This window comes from Lactuca sativa, chromosome 4 (assembly GCF_002870075.4).
Source record: "Lactuca sativa cultivar Salinas chromosome 4, Lsat_Salinas_v11, whole genome shotgun sequence".
Classification (NCBI taxonomy): Eukaryota; Viridiplantae; Streptophyta; class Magnoliopsida; order Asterales; family Asteraceae; genus Lactuca; species Lactuca sativa.
The window spans coordinates 134434658-134461108 of record NC_056626.2 but is presented as its reverse complement, the minus strand read 5'-3'; the positions used below and the strand labels follow the sequence as shown (position 1 = coordinate 134461108).

The 26451-nt window shown below is 34.4% G+C and overlaps 3 protein-coding genes across 8 annotated transcripts; 2 read left to right on the top strand and 1 right to left on the bottom strand.

Moving 5' to 3' along the window:
- Positions 1-711: 711 nt before the first annotated feature.
- LOC111915260 (uncharacterized) lies at positions 712-25811 on the top strand. 6 transcript variants are annotated; one of them, XR_006190687.2, is made up of 5 exons: positions 712-1165; positions 1248-1418; positions 1497-1612; positions 4848-5089; positions 5180-5379. XR_006190687.2 is itself a non-coding variant. In XM_052770442.1 (4 exons), exons 1-3 carry the CDS (start codon positions 992-994, stop codon positions 1608-1610), a joined length of 459 nt encoding a protein of 152 aa, XP_052626402.1. In that variant the 5' UTR covers positions 712-991; the 3' UTR covers positions 1611-1612; positions 25793-25811. The 6 variants fall into 6 exon arrangements, 5 of the variants coding, with proteins under 5 accessions (XP_052626402.1, XP_023766701.1, XP_023766702.1 ...); XM_052770442.1 differs by lacking the exons at positions 4848-5089; positions 5180-5379 and adding an exon at positions 25793-25811; XM_023910933.3 differs by lacking the exons at positions 4848-5089; positions 5180-5379 and adding an exon at positions 9349-9580.
- On the bottom strand, positions 1868-3664 carry LOC111915248 (uncharacterized). Its single transcript, XM_023910920.1, has 4 exons — positions 3464-3664; positions 3007-3211; positions 2328-2818; positions 1868-1966 (listed from the first exon to the last, which is right to left on the bottom strand). Exons 1-4 carry the CDS (start codon positions 3662-3664, stop codon positions 1868-1870), a joined length of 996 nt encoding a protein of 331 aa, XP_023766688.1.
- LOC111915249 (uncharacterized) lies at positions 5549-8027 on the top strand. Its single transcript, XM_023910921.1, has 8 exons — positions 5549-5784; positions 6007-6245; positions 6340-6432; positions 6569-6712; positions 6801-6816; positions 6900-7047; positions 7096-7287; positions 7539-8027. Exons 1-8 carry the CDS (start codon positions 5549-5551, stop codon positions 8025-8027), a joined length of 1557 nt encoding a protein of 518 aa, XP_023766689.1.
- Positions 25812-26451: the final 640 nt, after the last annotated feature.

Sequence of the window (26451 nt, the reverse complement as noted above, 5' to 3'; positions counted from 1 at the left end):
GTGTAAAAAAAACGATTTCGATGATTTATACAACTCATATCAAACATTGGTATAAGGAAAATAACTACAGTTACGTTGAGATTCTTGGTATTGTTAGAGCATTATATTGAGAACCTTGGAATCGTTACTTGTATCTGGATGTATTTTTTAGATTGTTGTAAATGACATTGAATTCAATTATTTGTAACCTCATATCGTGCCGTTTTGACGAAAGCTCATCAATATACTGATAAACACCTTTCCCGAATTTGTTGTGGGACTGGTTTAGAATAGATTTCCAAGAGGTATCCCCAAATCAAGCATTTCTTTTGAAGGAGTCTTCGTACACCGAAATCCAAGCATGAGTTTTCCTCCCAAAGTTGTGGGGTTTGGAAATTTAGTTGTTGTGAAAATTGTTCTATGGTGGGGAGTAAAAAAAATTGTATTCGAACATATTGTGGTGTGTATAGTAGAGGAAGAAAACAATGGTATGAAAAAAAAATTATGGTTAAATGATAATATTTATAGGAAGAACTGAATGATCTGATTTTTTTTTTATAAATGTTATAGCCATTTGTCATGGAAAACCCACCCCTCTATTTCAATTGGTGTTGCATTATGTACTACATGATCACGATCGTTGCACAACAATACTCCGAGAATGGTATGCACAACCATGCCTTGCACCTGCCCTGTGAATTAAAATCATCATATCCAATCTCTTCCCACATGTCCATTCCAATGGAGATGAAATATAATTTGACCAAAGATAAAGGGGTTTAAATGACAAAAACAGTAGCAGATGTGCTTAAATTGTGAAGTCACATTTGTTTGATGGCTTAAATGCATTAATTGTTATTATCATTTTGTACCCGAAAGAAACGAAAAACTCCAAAAGGACCTTCAAACTTCAACGCACGCCGTTTCTAGGGCACATTCAGAGTCGAGTTTAGTCAACGAGAAAATCTGCGACTGTGGAGTGTGGAGTTGATGCAATTACACGATTGTGAAAATGGAGCATTCATTATGGGGAAATCTACCGTTGTTGGTGAGAGCGAATTCGAAGGAATCCGTGGAGTTCATACTCCAAACCCTATGGAGAACTCGCAAAATTGGACTTGATTCAACCGATCGCGATGTCATCCGTGATATGCTTCAACTTCAAAATGATGCCGACCTCGATCCTGTAATTACCTTTTAATAGTTTTTGCTATAATTTTTCCGATGTTTTTTTTTTCCTAATTGCTAGTAAAGGTGTAATTTTGTAGCTTTTGGTATGCCTACGCATGTTGATTCGTAGATGTGTCTATGAGAACAACAATAAGGATGAAATACAGAAATTATTCCCTGAAGAAGTCTTGCCTGAGATACAGAGATTATTGACACTTCTCCTACAAAAGTTCCATAAGGAGTGGAGAGAAGATATAGCGAAAGATCAGGTACTCTTGGTTGATAATAATTTCGTTTTTACAGGATATATGAACTAGGGTTTCCCCTAAATCTGTTTTAACTTTCAGCTTCAGAGCAACACAGAGCCAAATTCAGGAGAAACAGATGTCAACTTTCAGTTGTCTAAAGATAGACTAGAGACGATGTTGAAGTCTATGTATTCTATGAGTGATCAACAATGAAGGTACATGATTTCATTCCCATAAGACTTTTTTGTTTGTTAGAAATGTGGACCATAATGGTTCTTGCGACTCAAATGCAAGAACATGATATGTGGCTTTGCCTAAATTTTGGTATATGTTGTTTGCTTAAATCTTATTTGAAATCTTGTAGTGTCATATTATGTACTTTGCCAAGTGGTTGTTTCCACCAATTTGTTATGTTGAAGATTAACTTGAAGTTTGTAATACACTAATGTAAACTATTCCAAAACTATTCTTCAACCAATCGAAAACCAAAGTGAAAAATGTATATCAAAATTCAAAACAAATGTAGAAACTAACAAAACACCAATGTAGCTAATCGGTCTCTTCAACCTCTATAGATAAAACAAGAAACAAATAAAGTTAATATTAAACTTATTACATATAACAATGTTGTCGTCCTTTTTAACATATCATCATCAATGTAATTCACAATTGGGTTCCTTAATTTTTTCACCCAATCTTAGGTCAAAGCTTCAATTACGAAAGTTGAAAAGTTTGTTTTATGTGGGTCCAGCACATCACTGGTCTATGTTAAACGCCGACTCGGATGCCACCATGGACGGAGCTTGAACAATTAACGTTCTTATATACAAAAAAACAAAATTTGTTTTTGCAAATAAACACAAAAAATAACTAGAAAAAGAATTACAATTCAGCCCGACGACCTTTAAGGTCTTTAAATTCATCAATTACCGACTTCAAATCAATGTTTTCAGCAATTTTTCTTTCTATGTAAACCATCAAGTTGTTTGCGAGAAAGTCATCTGACATCGTATTGCGAAAACGGTTATTGAATATTTTCATTGCTGAAAATCTCATCTCTGTTGTTGCGGTAGAAGCTGGAAGTGTCAAGATTAACCGCACCACTCTATCAAATAAATAATATGTCTCACGTTTCTGACTTTCCACAAGACTCTTGCAAAAGTCAGCAATTGTTGAGACACCACTAAGCTTGGGATTCTTTGTTATGTCAATATTAAAAATTTCCAATTGATATCGTAATTGAATTCTCTCTTGCTCCGTAAAATCTTCGGGATAATACTTCTCAACAAGACGACAAATTTGATCAACTTTAATCACTTTAGGGTGTTCTTTTGAAACTAAAGTAGAACTAAGACTTAATAGCTCCATCGCCTGATCATTGAATCTACTATTCAACTCATGTAGTTGTTTGTCCAATGTGGCTGTAAACAAATCCACTCGATAAAAATGTTCAAAAGTAACATAATTATCTGTTTTTTCGAGGTCAGTATCGAGTAGAAGTATATGGAGCATTCATATCTGGCATATCTATTTGATGTTTTTCATAAAAAAAAAAACTTTATCTATGCAAGTAGAGAATCTCATCCCTTGTTTCTTAATTCATTTAGACCCTCCTTTGTTGCCGAAACTAACTCCATGGCATTAAGAATATCTTGGGATTTCTTTTGTAGAGCTTGAGAAAGTACATCAGTTTTCCCCATTACTTCCTTTATCAGGTGAAGAATAAACACAAACTTAAATGCTTTTAGGAAACAATAAGTTGCATCAGCATCTCCGCATTGAGAATAAGTAGTAAATACGTCATCAATTATTCCCTGTAGAACAACACGAGTACAATCAAACATGTTAAACAAACTGCAAACAGAATGAAAATGAGAACCCCAACATGTATCACCAGCTCTTCTTAATGTCCCAACTTGATTCAATCATTTGCCTGATTCGATTTCACCTAGTTCCAATAATTGTTCAATCTCAGTTGCCTTCGCCTTTTGTAACTCATCATAACGCTTACTCGAAGCACAAACTACATTAATTAAAAAAATTAAGTTTGTGAAGAATTGGTGTACATGAATAATTTCCCTTGAAGCAGCTACCAAGGCTAGTTGTAATCTGTGAGCAAAGCAATGAACATAATATGCATAAGGACAATCCTTAAGAACAAGTGCCTGTAATCCATTCCATTCCCCTCTCATATTACTAGCACCATCATAACATTGACCACAAATTTTACTAACATCAAACTGATTGTGCAAAAGTTGTCTCAACATATTTGTTTTTAGGGTTAATGATATGGTATCCCTAACATGAACCAAATCCAAAAACCTTTTTTCTCATATGATCCCTTCTACATCAACAAATCTCAAAACTATCGCCATTTGCTCTTTTTTAGACTCATCAACCATGACACAAAAATATGAATCACCCACTTCACTACGAATATGCTTTCTAACTTAATTTGCAATAATACTAAGAGTTTCTTTTTGAATTTCTCCAGAAGTATATTTTGAATGATAAGGAGCTTTCTCTAATATAACATTTGTAACTGCATCATTATAAGATGCTAGAAGTTTTAGTAGTTGCAAAAAATTACCACGATTTTTGGAATTAGGAGATTCATCATGCCCTAGTAAAGCACACACTTGGAATGTCAACCAACGAATTGTGTCAATCGAAGCTTTTAATCGTAAACGATTCTTCAATATTTGCTCTTCATTTTGCTTCATTATGATATTTTCAATGTGTGCTTCTTGGTTCATCAAATTTTCAGCAAATAAAACAACATTTCTTTGTTGTGAACAACCAATGTGCTTCAAGAATGCACAATTTTTCCCATCATTAACTTTCTTCCAATTGTCAAATCCTTTAACAATAAATGTATCATAACCATGGCACACACTTGGTTTATCATTAAATATAAAACAAATAAAACAATAAGATGCATGTGTTGTTGGAGGATATTCTAACCAATTATGGAAAATGTTGAACCAAGAATATTGGAATCTACGAGGATGTTTCTTTGAACCTTTAGCATTATATTCTTTAAGATGTATTTGGAAAGGTCCTAAACTCATATAAGCTCATCTTACTTCTTCCCTTAAATTAACCGGATAATCTCACATTTGTTTTCTTTTAGCAGGATCTCTTTCTAGTTGCTTAAGATTCACCTGGACCACCTCATTAGGATTTGATTGTGTAGCTTCATTCCTATCATTCTCTTGTTGATTTTCATGTTTTTGTGGTTGTGATTCACTTGTTGAAGCTTTGTGACGTTTAATCTCTTGACTTCATTCCTATAGGGGCGCACCATTTATGGGGCCAGAAGGGGTCCCCCCCTCCCCCCTCTTGAATTTTGGGCTAGAAGTAGAGTATATATATATATATATATATATATATATATATATATATATATATATATATATATATATATATGTTTAATTTTCGGAATTATAGGCCTAACAATGTGAGTTTTGGGATGTGGCCCCTCCTGATTGGCTGATCCAATGTTCGTTTGCCAAGAAGCTGATCCGTGAGAGATAGAGAATCAATCATCGACATTCGCAATCGCTAGTCGCTAATCGCCAATCGAAGTTGTCGACTCTGCCAAATCGAAGTTGTCGTTGCCTGCTGGCTGTTGCGGTGCTACTACCTGCTGTTGTTCTGCATGATTGCATAGCTGCAATCCAATCCTCACCGTAATTTCTTCGCTAATCAGTAATCATGTATGTTTTCAGCTTTCAATTCGACTGCTGTTCTTGACTTCTTTCCCGTTTTCATCCTTTCAGGGATTCAGAATTCTCTCTTTTATAATTTCTAATGTTGCACTTGTTTAGTTGTTGGATACTTGTAATTAGAATTTAGAAAGTTGGAATTGTTCAGGACTTTAGGAGCCCGTTTTGTTGCTTTTGTCTAGAATGAACTTATGAACTGATATGAAGATATCCTCTATATTTGATTGTTGTTGGAATTTTAGGAATCAACTAATTACACATTGTTAAATATTCTCTTCTTGGTTTAAGTAATTAGTGATGAATGATGAGCATTGCTTATTTTCTTATGTTAATCTAATATGTGATATAAGTTAAAGGACTTAATAGTGGATTAACTGATTTTGAATGAATTGTTTTTTTATTTTGATTTTTATAGATACAATCATGGGAAATATGAAAACCATTCATTCTTTCTTCAAAATAAATGTTGATAATGAAGAAAGTCATGATAAAAATCAAGAGATTAAACGTCACAAATCTTCAACAAGTGAACCACAACCACAAGAACATGAAAATCAACAAGAGAATGATAGGAATGAAGCTACACAATCAAATCCTAATGAGGTGGTCCAGGTGGATCTTAAGCAACTAGAAAGAGATCCCGCTAAAAGAAAACAAATGTGAGATTATCTGGTTAATTTAAGGGAAGAAGTAAGACGAGCTTATATGAGTTTAGGACCTTTCCAAATACATCTTAAAGAATATCATGCTAAAAGTTCAAAGAAACATCCTTGTAGATTCCAATATTCTTGGTTCAACATTTTCCCTAATTGGTTAGAATATTCTCCAACAACACATGCATCCTATTGTTTTATTTGTTTTATATTTAACGATAAACCAAGTGCGTGTCATGATTATGATGCATTTAATGTTACAAGATTTGACAATTGGAAGAAAGTTAATGACGGGAAAAATTGTGCATTGTTGAAGCACATTGGTTGTTCACAACATAGAAATGTTGTTGCATTCGCTGAAAATTTGATGAGCCAAGAAGCACACATTGAAAATATCATAATGAAGCAAAACGAAGAGCAAATATTAAAGAATCGTTTACGATTAAAAGCTTCGATTGACACAGTTCGTTGGTTGACATCCCAAGCGTGTGCTTTACGACCATGATGAATCTCCTAATTCCAAAAATCATGCTAATTTGTTGCAACTACTAAAACTTCTAGCATCTTATAATGATGAAGTTGCAAATGTTATATTAGAGAAAGCTCCTTATAATTCAAAGTATACTTCTGGAGAAATTCAAAAAGAAATTCATAGTATTATTGCAAATTAAGATAGAAAACATATTTGTAGTGAAGTGGGTGATTCATATTTTTGTGTCATGGTTGATGAGTCATGGGATGAGTCTACAAAAAAGTAAATGACGATAGTTTTTAGATTTTGTTAATGTAGAAGGGATCATACGTGAAAGGTTCTTGGATTTGGTTCATGTTAGGGATACCTTATCATTAACCCTAAAAACAAATATGTGGAGACAACTTTTGCACAATCAGTTTGATGTTAGTAAAATTTGTGGCCAATGTTATGATGGTGCTAGTAATATGAGAGGGGAATGGAACGGATTACAGGCACTTGTTCTTAAGGATTGTCCTTATGCATATTATGTTCATTGCTTTGCATACAGATTACAACTACCCTTGGTAGCTACTTCAAGGGAAATTATTCATGTACACCAATTTTTCACAAACTTAATTTTTTTAATTAATGTAGTTTGTGTTTCCAGTAAGCATCATGATGAGTTACAAAAGGCGAAGGCAACTGAGATTGAACAATTATTGGAACTAGGTGAAATCGAATCAGGCAAAGGATTGAATCAAGTTAAGACATTAAGAAGAGCTGGTGATACATGTTGGGGTTCTCATTTTCGTTCTGTTTGCAGTTTGTTTAACATGTTTGATTGTACTCGTGTTGTTCTCCAGGGAATAATCGATGACTTGTCTACTACTTATTCTCAACGCCGAGATGCTGATGCAACTTACGGTTTCCTAAAATCATTTAAGTTTGTGTTTATTCTTCACCTGATAAAGGAAGTAATGGGGAAAACTGATGTACTTTCTCAAGCTCTACAAAAGAAATCCCAAGATATTCTTAATGCCATGGAGTTAGTTTCGGCAACAAAGGAGGGTCTAAATGAATTAAGAAACAAGGGATGAGATTCTTTACTTGCATAGATAAAGTTTTTTTTTTTTATGAAAAACATCAAATAGATATGCCAGATATGAATGCTCCATATACTTCTACTTGATACTGACCTCGAAAAACAGATAATCATGTTGCTTTTGAACATTTTTATCGAGTGGATTTGTTTACAGCCACATTGGACAAACAACTACATGAGTTGAATAGTAGATTCAATGATTAGGCGGTGAAGCTATTAAGTCTTAGTTCTACTTTAGTTTCAAAAGAACACCCGAAAGTGATTAAAGTTGATCAAATTTGTCGTCTTGTTGAGAAGTATTATCCCGAAGATTTTACGGAGCAAGAGAAAATTCAATTACGATATCAATTGGAGATTTTTAATATTGACATAACAAAGAATCCCAAGCTTAGTGGTGTATCAACTATTGCTGACTTTTGCAAGGGTCTCGTGGAAACTCAGAAACGTGAGACATATTATTTGCTTGATAGATTGGTGCGGTTAATCTTGACACTTCCAGCTTCTACCGCAACAACAGAAAGGGGATTTTCAGCAATGAAAATATTCAAGAACCGTCGTCGCAATACGATGTTGGATGGCTTTCTCGCAAACACCTTGGTGGTTTACATAGAAAGAGAAATTGCTGAAAACATTGATTCGAAGTCGGTAATTGAGGAATTTAAAGACCTTAAAAGCCGTCGGGCTGAGTTGTAATTCTTTTTCTAGTTATTTTTTGTGTTTATTTGCAAAACCAAATTTGGTATTTTTGTATGTAAAAACGTTAATTTTAGTTTATAATACTTCCCCCCACCCCCCCCAAAAAAAAAAAAAAATTTGTTCCAGCTTCGCCCCTATATATATATATATATATATATATATATATATATATATATATATATATATATATATATATATATATATGCTTATGTTATTCTATTCAAAGTAATTATTGTGTTATTGTATGCATAAATGTGGGTCAATCATATTTACTTATTTTAAGAAAGTGATTAATATATATTATTGAATTAAATATAATTGAAAAATATCATCTTAATTAATTATAAGGGTAATTTAGTCAATTAATATAGATTTAATAAAGGAAAATTGTATTTTTTAAGGGATCATAGATTTTATTAATTTTAAAAATCCAATTTTACGAATTATAATTTTTTTAATTTGGACATTCTGACAGAATATGTTTATGAGTATATTCAAAAATAAAAATATTTTTAAACCATAAAAAATAAAAATATTCTTGTACCTATTTCTTGACCATGAATTTAAAAACTTCTTGTAGAATAACAAATTCTTGAACAATCAAATGAAGAATAAAAACAAAAAATACATTATTTCTTATAGAGTACAGGTAACAATTGTTAAGAATTACATTTATTGTTAAAGAATAAAACTAAAAAAAGTTTTAAAACGGGAAAGAAAACATCAAAATCTAACAATGACTAATGCATTCTAAAAGAATAATGTGGTTCGTTTCAATTTTGTGGCCCGTTTTCAAGCATCAACTTTTGTGATTCCAACAGAATTGGAATTCGTGATTCCATTCCAACAGAATTTGAATTCGTGATTCCATTCCAATAGAATTGGAATCTCACCAATAAAACTAAAAAAACTTTTCGTGCTACATCAAGTGAATCTTCAGGTGGAATGTGCTCTTCTCTTTCCTAAATAAGATAAATGTCATTAAAGATTAAACCAGACATTAATAATCTTGATTTTGAAAGAATAATTAAGGAAGTGAAAATGAAGATACCTTCATGAGTTGTTGGATGAAGTAAGTAACATCTGTTCCTGAAATGGGTATTGACTTAATACTACTCCCAATAGCATAACCTTCTACAACAGGAACAACATGTGTAGCACCATCTCCAACATCCACCACAACACCTGTCATCTCACACTAAGCAAAAGCATATAATGTTTTAAACATTACAAATTACCAAATAAACTCAAGAATCAAGATTAAAGATTAAAAATTAAAGATCCAAAAAACTAACCTTCTTTCTGGTGTATCATGCAGCAAGAGCAAGAACAGGCTGCACAGCTATATAAAGCCATGGAACATTGAATGTCTCAAACATAATCTCACTATTGTTGGAACGTTCAAGAAAGGCTCCACATTACCAACAAATCCCATTTTTGTATACCTGTAATACCATTATAAGTTCAATTGTTAGGTCGGATTTTCTTGAGTAATTTTATCAAACAGGTGGTCTGCAAACTGTAAAAGGAGTACTGGTTTAGTAAACATTGTTGAAAGGGTGGGGCAAAACATGCTACAATCACTAGGTTGAATTCGGCGACAGAAATATAAACAATTCGATTCCCTTACCGGACTTAACCTTCCACTTGAACAAAACAACATTATCAATAGCTCTGAGAGACTGGAAAATGCAAGGCCGATGCACAGGGACTTCACTTCACTGAAATTGCTCAGAAACTAAATGGTGGGTCGAAAAGACTCACTGTGAATCGAAGAAATTACAAATGGAAGTGGCCTACTTGGGGTGACGATCATACCTTGGAGAAAGTGAAGGGGTCTTATCAAGAGATTCAAGAGCTTATTAGGAAATCGGTCGTCATCGACATCATGGGCAGTGTTCTTATCTGGAATGTTAGGGTCTAAGAATGGAGCAATGAAGGAAATCGTGTCGACTTGAATTACAATCGAGGAGAAACGTCTGGAAACGAGATAGCAAGAGCAAAGGGTTTTCAAATCGATTAATTTGTTTAATATCAGTAGGAGGAAGAAAAAGGCGGATTTAACAGGGTTAATAAGAAACCGATCCCTAAAATAAAGGGATTATTTATAGAATTGATTTACCAAATTACTAAATTACCCTCATTGATTTATTTATTTATTTAATGTTGATTGGCCTACATTTATGCATACAATAACACAATAATTACTTTAAATACCTGAACCTAGCTATATATATATATATATATATATATATATATATATATATATATATATATATATATATATAGAGAGAGAGAGAGAGAGAGAGAGAGGTTTAAATGAGAACCATAAAAGATTAAGAACCCCAATTAATTAGTTAATATTTACACGATGCTCTTATTAAACATGTTAATATCCTAATTTTTTGTGTTTTTGGTATGAAAAGAGCAAACTTATAGTTTTTACAGTCTAGTATTTTCATTCATATATGATCTCATATTTTAACACAAAACCTATATAAAATACATATTTACACAGTCCATTTACAATTTAATGCAAAAAATTCACAACTTAATACAAATTGTTTTATAATAGTTCACTAATTCAAAGAAGTCAGAAACTCAAACTCTACCACCATATGTCGCCACCTACCACCAGTATAAACATAGCAACCGTCATTTTTTTTCAAATCAAATCTATAAATAAAGCCATGCATTAACAACTTAAATACTACATTCATTGTTTAATAAAACCTATTAATTAACTCGTTTTGAATTTAATGCAAAACAATTATAAAAACTAGTGGATTCTTACAAATTTATACACTAAAAAATAAATATATTCGTAAGAAAATTAACAAAAAAATTTATACATAAATCATTCATATTTTAACACAAATAATAAAAAATTCACAGCAAAATGCAGTCAATTCACCATTTAAACATAAATTCATAGTTTAATGCAGTCAATTCACATTTTTAAACACAAAAATCACAGTTTAATATAAAAAATTTATAGTTTAATATAGTCAATTTCACAATTTAATGCCGTTAATTTAAAGTTTAAAATACAAAAAACACAACTTAATACATAAAATTCACAGTTTATTACAATAAATTTACAGTTTAATACAAAAATATAAATTCACAACAATAATATCAATTTAAAACTCTTAATACAGACAATTCACAATTTAATATACGAAATTCACAGCTTAATATAATAAATTCACAATTTAAGACAAACTTTTTTTATATTTATAGTCATATTTGCAAATTAAAATTATATTTAGACGTTAATATATGAAGACATTTATATGTATTAAATTGTGAATTTAATATATTAAGTCGTGAATAAAATTTACAACGTAATAAATACACAATTCATAGTTTAGTATACAAAATTAACCTGATACATTGTTTGCATCACATAAATTCACAGTTTAATAGAGCTTTTTATAACTCTCATTCATAATTTAATAATCAGTTTAGGACTCTCATTCATTGTATTTATAACATAAAAACATATTAATTCACGCATTCACAGTAACTAACTTAAATATAACTAAACATCAGTTGAAACATTAAAACATCATAGTCCAAAGCTTAAAAAAAATCAAAATTCATATTATTTGAGTAACACTAACATAATAACACACATTTTAAATTCAATTCACAGCTTAACAACAATAAACATAAAGTGAATAAAAACTTGATGCAAACATTATAAAAGAACATAATAAACATGGATTAACAACTTAATAGTAGAAAAAAACTATGTTTAACAAAAATAAACAACAAATGAGAGATTAGAATATTAAATTCACAACTTAACAGAAATAAAAGAAGTAAACAAATATCAACATACCTGATGCAAATATGGTGTTGTTTCACTAAAGATCAGAGAGAAAAAGATGGAGTTGAGTTGGCGGTGCTACACCGGAGCGGTAAGGCAGCAGTTATGGTGGCAGTTGACATCGATCTCAAATCTAGTCCGTCAATCTCGTCAAAAGTCGTAGATATGAAGGCATAAATCATAGACCCATAAGCGAAAATGTAACACCCAAAATTTTCAAATAATTTTTCACAATTTAAATCATACTTTCATTCATTAAATAATATTAAACATAATGTATCCACTGTCAACATAGTAAGACATATCCCAGAATCATATAAACAAAAGCTCCATGAGTGTGTGCAGATCATGTCGGCACCTTCCTGCGATCATCATTGGTACCTGAAACACATACACAAAACTCTGTAAGCATAAATGCTTAGTGAGTTCCCCAAAATACCACATAACACATATCAGCCACTCAAGGCTGTAACTCTGATGACCCTTTGGTCGAATATCTCTATGGGACCCTCTTGGTCCCATAACTCTGTGGACCCACTGGTCCTAACTCTGTAAACTCTGAATCATGCATATCACATATCACATAGAAATCACAACACATAAATAGCATACAAGATACACTGCCATATAGATCTGATTACCACTCTAGGTAAAGTATAGTGAGAAGACTCACCTCAAGAATCTCGATAAAATCTCGATATCAGAATACTGCCCTAGCCTCCGCCTAGTCACAATAATAAATTACACTAAATAAATGTCTCTTCACAAATTGGATATTCTCTCATGCAAATCCCTAGAAGGGTAAAATACCATTCTACCCCTCTACAGGCCCAAAGGCCAATTTGTTGACAACCCTAAAAGTCAACCAAAAGTCAACTATCCATTTTGACCAGACTCGCCAAGTGCATACGACGACTCGGCGAGTCCCATCGTCCCCACAGACTCTTCCCTTTCTAAGCCTCACTCGACTCACTGAGTCACCCCTCAACTCACCGGGTCACCACTAGAGTCAGACCCTGGGGCAACCCGGTCCGACTCGTCGAGTCTACATATGGGCTCGGCGAGTTTCCTCCATGGACTTGCTCAAACAACCTCCTGAGGTCATATCTGCTTAGCCAAATCATAAATCTAACCCTTAAACACTCAAAAGTCACGTAAAGGTGCAACCTTTACGTGCATGCAACCTTTATCAAGCCTCAAATGGAGAAATAACACTAGAAATGGCAACCTAGTCTCCAATTCCTTATTTGCTTGCAAAAAGCTGGAAGATAATGGCTCTAGGGACCTCTCATGGTCCAGACCTGATGTTATTCATACCAAGGGGACCTCATACTCACTAGATCTCATAAAATTATGAGGGAAGAACCCTAAAACTATGAAATCCACCATATGAACGTGAAATGGAAAGAATTATACCTCCAAAGACAATATCTCAAGATGATTAGCTCCAATTCAAGCTCCCTTCACGTTCTAGATGGATCATCTCTTCTTCCTCTAGCAAAATCACCCCAAAAATGAAGATTATAAGCCCTCTCTTGCACTCAAGCCTTCCTCACTCTCTCTAGGGTTTCTCTGGAACAAGGTGGCCGCAAATGAAGGCCATAAGGGCTTTTAAATAGGATCCAAGCCCGGGGATTAGGGTTTTTCCTAATCAGCACCAACTCGGCGAGTCAGGTCCCCGACTCGTCGAGTCCGCTCGTGAAAACGCATCAATAGATCAGACTCTACTCGATGAGTTGAGGCATCAACTCGTCGAGTTCCTCAATAAAACAATAAATAAATAATTAAATTAACATACCCGAACTCATGATGTTACAGAAAATCATAGATATGTTGTCAGAAATCATAGATCTAACATCGGATATCATATATCTAGATTAAACCGCTGATGAAAACAAAGGATTTTGGAGGTTGGAGACATACATCTATGGTTGGTAGAGGTGGTGGTAGACCAAATCTGAACAGATCTGGTGGTCTTTCATGGAAATCGAGAAAAAAAAAAGATGGTGGCGAGATAAAGATGTGTCATCAGAGCTCATAGATCTGAACATAAGTGGTGGCAAAAATCAATGGTGGGGTAGATCTGATGTGGTGGTGGAGTAGATCTAGACTTGAAATGCATCAAACACACCAGATCTGATGTAGATCTGGTGGAAACACACCAAAAAATGAGGAGCAAAAAGATGATGTTGGAATATGATGGTGACGATGGTCGGAGCCGACATCGATCAACGACGGTGGCGAAGGTAGGTGGCGGGGTGGTAGTTGATGATGATAGATGGAGGGTTTGTGTTTGAGATTTTGAAGGTGAGTGGGAGTGTTTGGATGCAAGAAAAATAACTCAGATCTTATTTTGTAGTTTAAGTTTAGAGGTTCTTAGGGTTCTTAACCTTTAGGGGTTTTCATTATATATATATATATATATATATATATATATATATATATATATATATATATATATATATATATATATATATATATATGTTTTAAAGTTATAATTGTGCATGGATCTTAGACTACTTCCATTGGTTGGTTTTAGGCGAGCCCTTTGTTGTTTTACGATAAAAAAATAAAAAAATTTAATTTAATTTTGGTGGCATAGGCCATGTCTGCGTGCGTGCGACCTGAGCTCACAAAATCTTGCATAAATGATAATCTTCTTGACCATGTGTTCATCAAATAAATGGATGAATATATATATATATATATATATATATATATATATATATATATATATATATATATATATATATATATATATATATATATATATTCTTTGGATAAGAATATATATATTTTGGATAAAAATATTTATCAACTAAAGTTCAAATTTGAAGTACATATCTCCTTTCGATGAATGCCCAGAAAAATTGAAATAATAAATAATATTATTTAGATTTTGAGACAAAAGAACATTGTTTCAATAAAAAAAAATACTAAATTTTTTATATTTTCTCTCTTTATAAATAGAGTATAATATCGATATACTTCATATCTCATTTCAACCTTTCATTTTCTAAACTCATTTGATTTTTTTGATGATATGGATCCAAATTTCATTTTAAATCTTGATAATTCTCAAGATTATCAAAACTTTCAAAGCTATGAAACTTCACAATTTTTCTCAAATCCCAATCAACTCTCTATCACTAAAAATATTCAAATCTCCCAAGAAAAAACCCAAGAGGCGAAAAATAGAACATTGATGAAAACGCATCAATAGATCAGACTCTACTCGATGAGTTGAGGCATCAACTCGTCGAGTTCCTCAATAAAACAATAAATAAATAATTAAATTAACATACCCGAACTCATGATGTTACAGAAAATCATAGATATGTTGTCAGAAATCATAGATCTAACATCGGATATCATATATCTAGATTAAACCGCTGATGAAAACAAAGGATTTTGGAGGTTGGAGACATACATCTATGGTTGGTAGAGGTGGTGGTAGACCAAATCTGAACAGATCTGGTGGTCTTTCATGGAAATCGAGAAAAAAAAAAGATGGTGGCGAGATAAAGATGTGTCATCAGAGCTCATAGATCTGAACATAAGTGGTGGCAAAAATCAATGGTGGGGTAGATCTGATGTGGTGGTGGAGTAGATCTAGACTTGAAATGCATCAAACACACCAGATCTGATGTAGATCTGGTGGAAACACACCAAAAAATGAGGAGCAAAAAGATGATGTTGGAATATGATGGTGACGATGGTCGGAGCCGACATCGATCAACGACGGTGGTGAAGGTAGGTGGCGGGGTGGTAGTTGATGATGATAGATGGAGGGTTTGTGTTTGAGATTTTGAAGGTGAGTGGGAGTGTTTGGATGCAAGAAAAATAACTCAGATCTTATTTTGTAGTTTAAGTTTAGAGGTTCTTAGGGTTCTTAACCTTTAGGGGTTTTCATTATATATATATATATATATATATATATATATATATATATATATATATATATATATATATATATATATATATATATATATATATATATATATATATATATATATATATATGTTTTAAAGTTATAATTGTGCATGGATCTTAGACTACTTCCATTGGTTGGTTTTAGGCGAGCCCTTTGTTGTTTTACGATAAAAAAATAAAAAAATTTAATTTAATTTTGGTGGCATAGGCCATGTCTGCGTGCGTGCGACCTGAGCTCACAAAATCTTGCATAAATGATAATCTTCTTGACCATGTGTTCATCAAATAAATGGATGAATATATATATATATATATATATATATATATATATATATATATATATATTCTTTGGATAAGAATATATATATTTTGGATAAAAATATTTATCAACTAAAGTTCAAATTTGAAGTACATATCTCCTTTCGATGAATGCCCAGAAAAATTGAAATAATAAATAATATTATTTAGATTTTGAGACAAAAGAACATTGTTTCAATAAAAAAAAATACTAAATTTTTTATATTTTCTCTCTTTATAAATAGAGTATAATATCGATATACTTCATATCTCATTTCAACCTTTCATTTTCTAAACTCATTTGATTTTTTTGATGATATGGATCCAAATTTCATTTTAAATCTTGATAATTCTCAAGATTATCAAAACTTTCAAAGCTATGAAACTTCACAATTTTTCTCAAATCCCAATCAACTCTCTATCACTAAAAATATTCAAATCTCCCAAGAAAAAACCCAAGAGGCGAAAAATAGAACATTGATGAAGATATCGCTTTAATGATATTATTTTATCTTTAATGAAGATGAGTGTCATGGAAAAAATCAAAGAAAACATCAAAATGGTCACGCCTAAAGGAGCTATATGATGTAGATCAGGCGGAAAACCCATGAAAGCTTGGTAACATGAACATAACTCAAATGAAATGTTGTTATAAACGACTTAATGAACGGCTTATTATTATTATTTTTATAGGTTTTAGAGTTTTGGGTTAGTTTTGAGGTGAAATTGAAGTCGTTAGGATTTGTTTAAGATTTTACCACTTTATAAGAATTAGAGATTAAGGATATGTTTAACAAAAAATAGTTTAGAGATTTTAAAAAAAGATCGAATTAAAGGAGAAGTTTTGGATGGTAGTCCATGATTAAGAGTTTTATTTTATAACAAAAAACTTCTAATCCAAAAGATACTTTAAATATATTTTTTGAATTTTTTCTTTTTATATAATTTTAAACGTTAACTATTTTTGTCAAACTCTTTTACACAAATAAAATTTACAACTTACAACTATCAAATATTTTTGCCAAAACCTTTTAACTATTAGCTTTTATGTAATTGTAAACATTAATTGCTTTTGCTAAACATTTCCATACAAATAAAAGTTGCACCTTTCGCCTACCAACTATTTTTTGGCAAACATACCCTAATTCTTTCTAAGAATAAAGATTGTTCTTGAGTGTCATATTCTTTCGTTTCCAGTTATTTATGGTATGTATATTTCTGCATCATTTGGTATAAGGGTCTACCTCAGATGGTGGATTATGGAAGAGTGTACATAGTTATTTATTGTCACAATATGAGTTGCGACAAATGTTTGTGTGATGTCGATTTTTGAGAGGATGTCTGGTAGTTGTAGTAGTAGGGCTGAAAATTATGGAGAAAATAAAAAACTTGAAATCATACCGAACCAAACTCAAACTAAGTCTAGATATATCACACAATACATTGTTCCTACTTTCATCCTAATCGGTATTCGGTGCAATCCGATTTGGTTCCAATGTTTTTCCAGAAGTATCAATCACAAATAAAAAGTTTAATAGTTTCCTGTTAACTCTTGAACTCTTAATCATGTCCATTCCTAACTTATAAGAATATTCATAAAGGAAATCTCTAGAAAAGTCTTAATATTTTGGTTCAGGTTATGAAAAAAGTCTCAAATTTTGTTTTGTTAACAAAAAACTCCAATTATTGAATAAAAAAATTCAAATCAACCCTTTTTTTACCTGCAAACTATTTTTTACTCGGTTACTTCCAGAAAAAGTCTCATTATTTGACCTAGTTTATGAAAAAATCCCATTTTTTTTTTCACTTCAACTCTTTTACCCTTTCACTAAAACTCTGGAAATTTCTCGGTTGAAATTATGAATTGAAATAAATGTCATTAAGCTCCATAAAAATAATGATCAAAATCCTCTATAACTGATTATTTGCCACAAAGGATCAAAGTCCTCTATAATCGGTTATATACCATAAAACAATGATGTTAGCATCATTTTGAACTCATCATCGTCCACATTATTCATTTCTCACAAACCAACCAATACAATAGTTGATTAGATGAGGTTGTACGGATTCTAAAGAAGAATATGAGTTTTATCCTTAAATATTAAACATATATAAACAATTCCGCCATTGATCAATTACTTCACATGCCAATAAATTTAAATTTTGGAGCTCCAAATCAACCAAGACCGTAGGAAATGCGGTGTTTATTCTTCTATTGATTCACTTCTATGATCACTTTTAGTTTGATACATGAATGTATAAAGTGAATATATGCTTAAGATTTAAGGATAAAACTCATATTCTTTTTGAGAATCCGTGCAGCCTCACCTAACATAATATTATATTGATTGGTTTGTCATTTAGTCAATCGTTTCTTATATGAACATAAGAGTTGGTTTTTCTTTAATCTACTTTTAGGTAGATTGTAATAAAGGTGTTCAACACATAATTTGAATATCTTATAATACCTGTAACATAAATTTATGTGAGAAATGAATGATATGGACAATGATGAGTTCAAAGTAATGCTAGTGTCATTCTTTTATGGCAAATAATTTGTATATATAGGACTTTGATAATTAGTTTTACAGAGCTTAATGACGTTTATTCCTATTCATAATTTCAACCAAAAAAATATCTAGATTTTAAGTGAAAGTAATATTAAAAAAAAGTTGAAGTAATTTTTTTTGAGACTTTTTCATAAACCGGACCAAATAAAGAGACTTTTTTGGAAGTAATCAGGTAAAAAATGTAACATCTATAAAATTCGAGCCAATTTAAAACTTTTTAAATCATTTAAAACCATTCAGTTATTACAATTTGTTTTCAAAATAGTTTAAACATCAGAGTTCCCAGAAATCATAATCATTAATCGAGGAAGTGTACGGTCATGCCTTCGCCTTCCCGCGGCCATCCGCTGAACCTGAAACAATAAACTGAAACTGTAAACCCGAAAGCTTAGTGAGCTACCCCTAAAATACAAATCTCATATAACCATAATCATATCATATCAACAAATACAAAATAGCATGAATAATGAGCCTTCAAACTGACTGGACCGCCTTGCAGGGCCTATAGCCTATCTGGGCTGCTCCCGAGCCTTCGGCACGTCTGGACCGCTTCGCAGGGCCTGCAACCTATCCGGACCGCTCGCTAGGCCTTCGGCCTATCTGAACCCCTTTGCAGGGCCTTCAGTTTATCCAGACCGCCCTGGGTATGTTGGCCTTCATCACATAGCATGACCGCCTCAACCCAACCCGAACCATACAAACATGTGCACATAAATATCATACGCCAACTCATATCATGTAACAGTCAAACTGATCTAAAATATCACTAATCATAGTAACATCCCAATAACCGAGATACAGACCTAACTGGTCACTAACATAGCATCATACTATAATTAGGTCGCTAACCTAACCAGGTCACTAAGCATAAGCATATCACCATCCTAACTATCAGGATGTAAATCTAGCAGATCAATAAATATATCAAGCAAATACCCGGATACAAATCCGATAAAGGGCCGGCCTTGGTGTCTTAGACCCAGTTGATATAGTGAGGATAACTCACCTCACACTGTCGACTTGAAGATAACTCAAACTCTCAGATCGCCGACACAAACTCCACCACCTATATCCACCATAGAACCATGCTTGTAAATTTCCAATTTCCCAAAATGTCCCCAAAAGTTAACTGGTCAACCCTTGGTCAAAGTCAAAGTCATCGGTCAAGGTCAACAGTCCATGTTGACCTCAACTCGTTGAGTACCCTCAGCTACTCGCCGAGTTCCTTGCATAACTCGCCAACTTGTCGAGTCACTAGAGTGACTCGTCGAGTTCCTAAGGTTTGCGACTGTAAACTCCTTGGCCGACTCGTCGAGTTTCCCTTGCAGCTCACCAAGTTCATACATGTCCAAAGGTTAGGAAAACCCTAGCCGACTCGTCAAGTCACTCATCTGACTCGCCGAGCCCACAACAATCTTCATAGGACTCGCCGAGTTGACCATGCGACTCGTCGAGTCCCTTCAGTCCTTCATCCATACAGATGCTTTTTAAGCCATGCTAAGGTTCCATATTGTAGATCCAGCTTCCCAAGGCATGTTTATCATGTAAAGTTGCAAACTTTTCGTGCATGCAAAGCTCTAAAGTCTTAAAATGACAAAACTAAGCTTGCAAAGAAGTCTTACACTTGAAGGGAGGTTCATACTTGCCAAAGCTGACAACTTTATGGACTTAAAGACCCAAGATAGTTCAGATTTGAAGTTGCAACTTCAGATCTTAGCTCAAACACAAGAAAAGCTTCCTAAAATCCACCCAAAAGAGATCTAGAATGAAATGAGGCCAAGATAACAACATAATACCTTCCAAAGGATGTCAACTGAGGTAGATCTATGATTCCCACGCGTTCCTTGCTTCTAGTTACTGGTTCCCCAAACTTTTCTTACCAAAATCCTTCTTCAAAGCTTAAGACACACAAATGGAGCACACTCACATGAGTTAGGGCTATGGAGTATCAAGAGGCTGTGAAGGGGAGGCCGGGGAGGCCAATGATCCTTTAAATAGGGTGCAAAACCCCAGGAATAAGGGTTTCATCCTCCAGCTCCTACTCGTCGAGTCCCTACTTGGACTCGGCGAGTAGGTCACTTAAACACGTGGACCAACCCGCTGCTACTTGACGGGTCGGGCAACCAACTCGTCAAGTAGACCTTGAAATCATGAAAATTTAACCATAAATCAATACTTTGGGAATCGGGGCGTTACAAAAAATGGTTTACATATTCAAAATGGCTGATTTGAATTTTTTATTCGGTAATTGAGACTTTTTTGTAAACAAAATATAATTTGGGACTTTCTCATAAACTGGACAAAAATATTGAGACTTTTCTGGTGATTTACGTTATTCATAATATTAAATAAAATAGAATATAATAATAAATTGGTTCATATAATGCAATCTGTTATACATCTCACGGGCCACGAACCACCTCCACCTCCACCTAGCCATCACGACTAACGAACAAACTCCGATATACCTAGCACGACCACAAAGAGAGAACGAAGAAAGAGAGGGGGGAGGGGAAGAAGTAGAAGGCTGAGAGAGACACTCTCTCTAATTGGTCGTTGTTGTTCGTCTTCCCCACCATGAAAACGCCCGACCACGATAGGTCCAGGTGGTGTGCATGAACAACGTTTGTGGCCATGTAGACCACGAGTCTCTTCGTCGTTGGTATACCGGAAGGTCTAATGTTCGACTTATAACCATCGTTAGTGCGTGTATGATACATCCAAATAAATGTGAAATACAATATTATAATGATGCATAAGCCTTTCTAAACAAATGAGAAAAGGGAAAATGGAGGCAAATTCTACTGTTTAAGTGTTTATCCCACAAGTTTCATTATTCTTAATTTTCGTCTAATTTCCAATTTACTTTTATCATTTTACTAGTTTATAACCCGTGGGAACCATGGTTATAAAATTAATTAAACTTTTATAATAAAAATTTAATTATTAATCAGTTATTTTAAATAAATCATTTTAAATAAATTATTAATTAAGAGATATATCAAAATTTTAAAGTTATTATAACTTCAAATTTAACATATAATTAGAAAATGTAAATTTGAATTTTGAAATGAGTTGCCTAATATATCTATATGACACATGACATGATATTAATAATGAGTTGTATTAGAGTGACAGTTGACAAAAGATATTAAAATTATTCATTTATTAGAATAAGAATTAAAAAAACCATGTGTTTGTTTAGTATTTTAATTCTAGGAACTTTTAATCAATTTTAATTTCTGAAACTTTTTCAATATCTGCCAAATTTAGATTCCTCCTATAAAAGGGCTAAATGTAACATTTAGAAAGCATCTTGACATTTTATAAAAAGCTATCGATCCCTTTGGAATTTTTTGTTGTGTCTTATATGAGATTGCGAAAAAAAGACATTTTGCATCTTATAATACCTTTTCAAACCGTGAAAAAAAAACATTTTGCATGTTAACATTATAACATACTCCTTATCAAAACAATTTAACAAATTGCTATTCATGGCCGATGGTGAGAGAGGGCAAACTGGGCATGGGCACATGGCCCAATTCTTTTAGGGGTTCTATTTTTTTTTAAAATTTTATATATTGTATTTTGTATTGGGGAAAGTTGAATCACGCCCAAATATCATGTAAACGAGAACGTCCGACCACAATCAAAACCCTTGGAATCTTCATGAATTTCAAATCTTCGTTGGGATACGGAAACTCCAACAATTGCGTACAAATCCATGGCGTTTGCTCACAATTTTTCTGATTATTACTTTGAGATAATCTCTTATTGTATTTTGATGTTCAGAAACTTGTATTTGTGTTGGTACAATGGTAGATACAATGGAATCGGTGAGGGTTATGTTTAAGTGATGGGCAAAGAAGGCTGCAGACGCAAAAAAGAAGGTATAAGAATATGTTGGAGATATGTGGCAACACTATACGTTTCTTCTTCCTTTTGATTAATTGGATTCTATCCATCCAGGAAGGATTTATCCATTGATGATTTCCATCTCAAATTATTAAGGCACCATTTGATAATTAGGATAAAGCAGAAATGTCTTCACAATTATGATCGATTTTGTATCTCAAAGTGATTGGAACACCATAATATATTATACTTTATTTCAAGTATTGTAAAACTAGGAATCTATATGATAGAAAACCAACTATACACAAACTGTAACGTCCCGTTTTAAAAAGAATAACTAAAATAATAAACCCGGGACCCCGAGAAGTAATTTTATTATTACTTTATATTATTATAGCCTAAAATCGAATAATAATTATTGGAGTGTTGGTTTCGGGAAACCACATGGCATGATTTAGAGTTTCGGGGGTTAAAGTGTAATTTCGAGAGTTATTTTGTAAAGATTTTTAGTAGTCAGGGGGCGTTCGGTATCATTTGGACTTAATATAAAAGAATTTATGCAATTAGGGGTTAAAGAGTAAATATCGGACTTAAATTGAAAAGTTTTTGGATGGCTGGGGAAAAAGGATAAATTAGGTACCTAAGCTGAAAAGAAATTGTCATGGAGGGGCCATTTGGTAAATATTGGGTCAAGTTGAAAGGATTTGAAGGAGTCGGGGGCGAAATGGTAATTTCTGGATCGAATATGAAAGGAAAAGGGAAAGAGGGATCGGTTTTCGTCATATTGGATCATAGCTTTGAATGGAGCGGGTATACGACTGTTACATTGCCAAACCCTAACCCTAAATGAGATTCAGTCGTCACCCCACTCTCTCTTCATCCTCCAGCTGCCACTCTTGTCGCCGCTGGAGAGCACAGGAGCGCCAGTCGTCAACCATCGAAGCCACCACCGCTAACCTCACCGCCGACGATGACGTTCATCATTGCTGTTCCATTTCCGATGAACTTTCCACCACCATATTTCGCCATCTGTTAAGGCGTCAATACCACTCCGAGCCGTCGCCAATGTTGCTGACCACGAAGATGAGGGCTAGCTTAGATGATGAGGCAGTGGATGATTTGGAGAATCGCTGTTGTGACCCATTGTGGTTGTTGTTTGAAAGACGGAGTCGCCGCCCTCTTCGCTTCTCCATTTTATGTTGCATCGCCACCACCGTACGGTGGTGGTTGTCGCTGTGCGCCACCGTAAGGTGGGTGATTGTGTGCAAGGGTGTTCACGTCAACATGTGGGTGTGTTTTTGGGTTGGCTGGAGAACGTTGGGACCACCATGACAGCCAACCATGGTGGCTGCCGGCCGGATGCTGCTCTTCTGCCGCCGTGTACCACCATCGGCCACCACAAGGGTGGTTGTGTGTGTATGTATGTTTATATTAGTGTGTGTGTGTGTGTTATTGAGTTGTAAATTGTAACTGGTGCCCGAAATAATAATAGAAAACTATAACCACCACCGTGAGGTGGTGGCTGCTGCCTCTTGCCGCCTCTTGCCGCCGGGTTGGGTGGCGGTGTGCTTAGTTGTGCTTGGATTGCTTTTGGAGTGCTTGGACTCGTTTGGACTAGAAACCCTAACCACCACCATGAGGTGGTGGCTGCCGCCGTGAGCTGCCGTTGACCACCACTACCCGAGGTGGTAGTGGGTGGTGTCCGGCTAGCAAAACCCTAATTGACCTATTGGAACCCTAATGGGCCTAATGAACTTTAATTGATCAAAAGACCTAGCTATTGGGCCTATTGGGCTAAGATGGGGTTGGAAACCCTAATTAGGGTTTAGAAAACCCTAATATTGGATTTATGAGCTTTGGACTTATCGGGACCCACATTTGGGCCTTTGGAATTGGACTATGTATTAAGCCCAATCACACCATATGATCTATTTAAAAGAGTGATGGAATTAATGGATTAAGTCCTTAATGGTTTAAGTGAGAAACACTTAACCCTAATTGTCATTTTATGTGAAACCCTAATTTTGGGATTGATCGGGACCGCACGAGAATTAATTATTAAACCTAAAATAATAATTAATAATCATTGCCAAATTAACCTAAGGCAATATTGCACTTAATGGGTTAAGTAAGAAACACTTAACCTTAATCTTCATTTCATGTGGGAACCCTAATTTCACTTGGGCCTTGAGTTGTGTCTTCCTATTGGGCCTTGGTGGTTGGACTATTGATGGTCTATCCAAGAACAAGTAAATGGACTAAAATAATTGGATGAGTTTTAGAGTAAGGCCCATGTGAAGGACTTGGGCCCAATTTGGAAAATTGGGCCATAGGTGGGCCATAATTGGGCCTTTATGATTATCTGATATTGGGCCATGGGAATACCAAGAGTTTGGACTAGAATAATGGGATGGGCCTTGAGGAAAGACCACGTAGAGGTCTGGGCCTAATTTGGAAAATTGGGCCATATGTTAGGCTTTGGCCAATACTTGACTATTAGGCCTTTAGTGTGTGAGTTGAACTTTGGGCTTGGAACCCAATTATTAATTGGGTGTTGTTTGATGTTGGCAGTTCGGGAATCTGTCAACCAGTAGCTGGAGTTTCATCTGCGGGACTTTAGCAGTGCCAAGTGAGTTATCCTCACTATATCAATAGGGTCTAAGGCACCAAGGCAGACCCTTTATGGATTGTATCTGGATAATGGCATGATATATTTATTGATTACATCCTGGTATTTAGGATGGTGATATGCTTATGCTTAGTGACCTGGTTAGGTCGGTGTTCCGGTTATAGGATGATGCTATGTTAGTGATCGGTTAGGTCTATATCCCGGTTATTGGGATGCTGCTATAATTAGTGATCTGTAAGATCGTTTTGACTGTTATATGATATGAGCTAGCGTTTGATATTAATTGCACATGTTTGTTTGGTTGTGGGTTGGGTTGAGGCGGTCCTGCTTTGTGTTGTAGGGCAACATACCTGACGAGCGGTCCGGATAGGTTGTAGGCCCTGCGAGGCGATCCATTCATGCCGAAGGCTCGGGAGCGGTCCGGATAGGCTATAGGCCATGCGAGGCGGTCCAGTCATGCCGAAGGCTCGGGAGCGGTCCAGATAGGCTGTAGGCACATGCGAGGCGGTCTAGTTAGGCTGAAGGCTCACTATGCATGATGTTATGTATTTTTTATATGATATGGTTATATTTGTATGGCGTTGGTATTTTGGGGGAACTCACTAAGCTTTGTGCTTACGGTTTCAATTTATTGTTTCAGGTGCTTCAGATGTCTCGGCAGGGCGAAGGCGTGACCATACACATCCTCATGTTTTGGACTTATGGTTTATGGGATACTCTGATATTAAACTATTTTGAAAACAATTTGTAATGATTAATGGCTTTTAGATGTTTGAAAAAGTTTTAAATTGGCTTGATTTTTATGGGTGTTACAAGTTGGTATCAAAGCCTTGGTTTGAGTGAATTGGAGGAACACCCGTGTGGCTCCAGTCTCAAATGAAGGAAAAGATTTTTAAAATGGTTTTCAAAATAAGTAAAAGAGGATGCGACGTGTACGATCAGTCGGAGCCAGTAAGTAGACCCCAAAATACCATATTGTCATTTGATTTTGTGATATATTAATACAACATGCTAATACTAGGCTAGGGATCTTCAAGAATTGCATGATAGAATTGCCTGATTACATGGTGCCTGCTAGCCTAGGGTTTCCTCTATATGAGATTGACATCATTATTGGTGTTGTTTAGTGTATGCATCACAGTTATACATAATTAAGATCTTATAGCCTGAGAATGTTGATTTGGCCTTATGTTCTGTTCTTACTGATTAGGGACTTAGGGTAGGATAAAATATTCGAAAGTCTATAGGGTCCAACGTTATGTATGGCTAGCATACACTAGTTCTGCAAGGTTGGTGGAA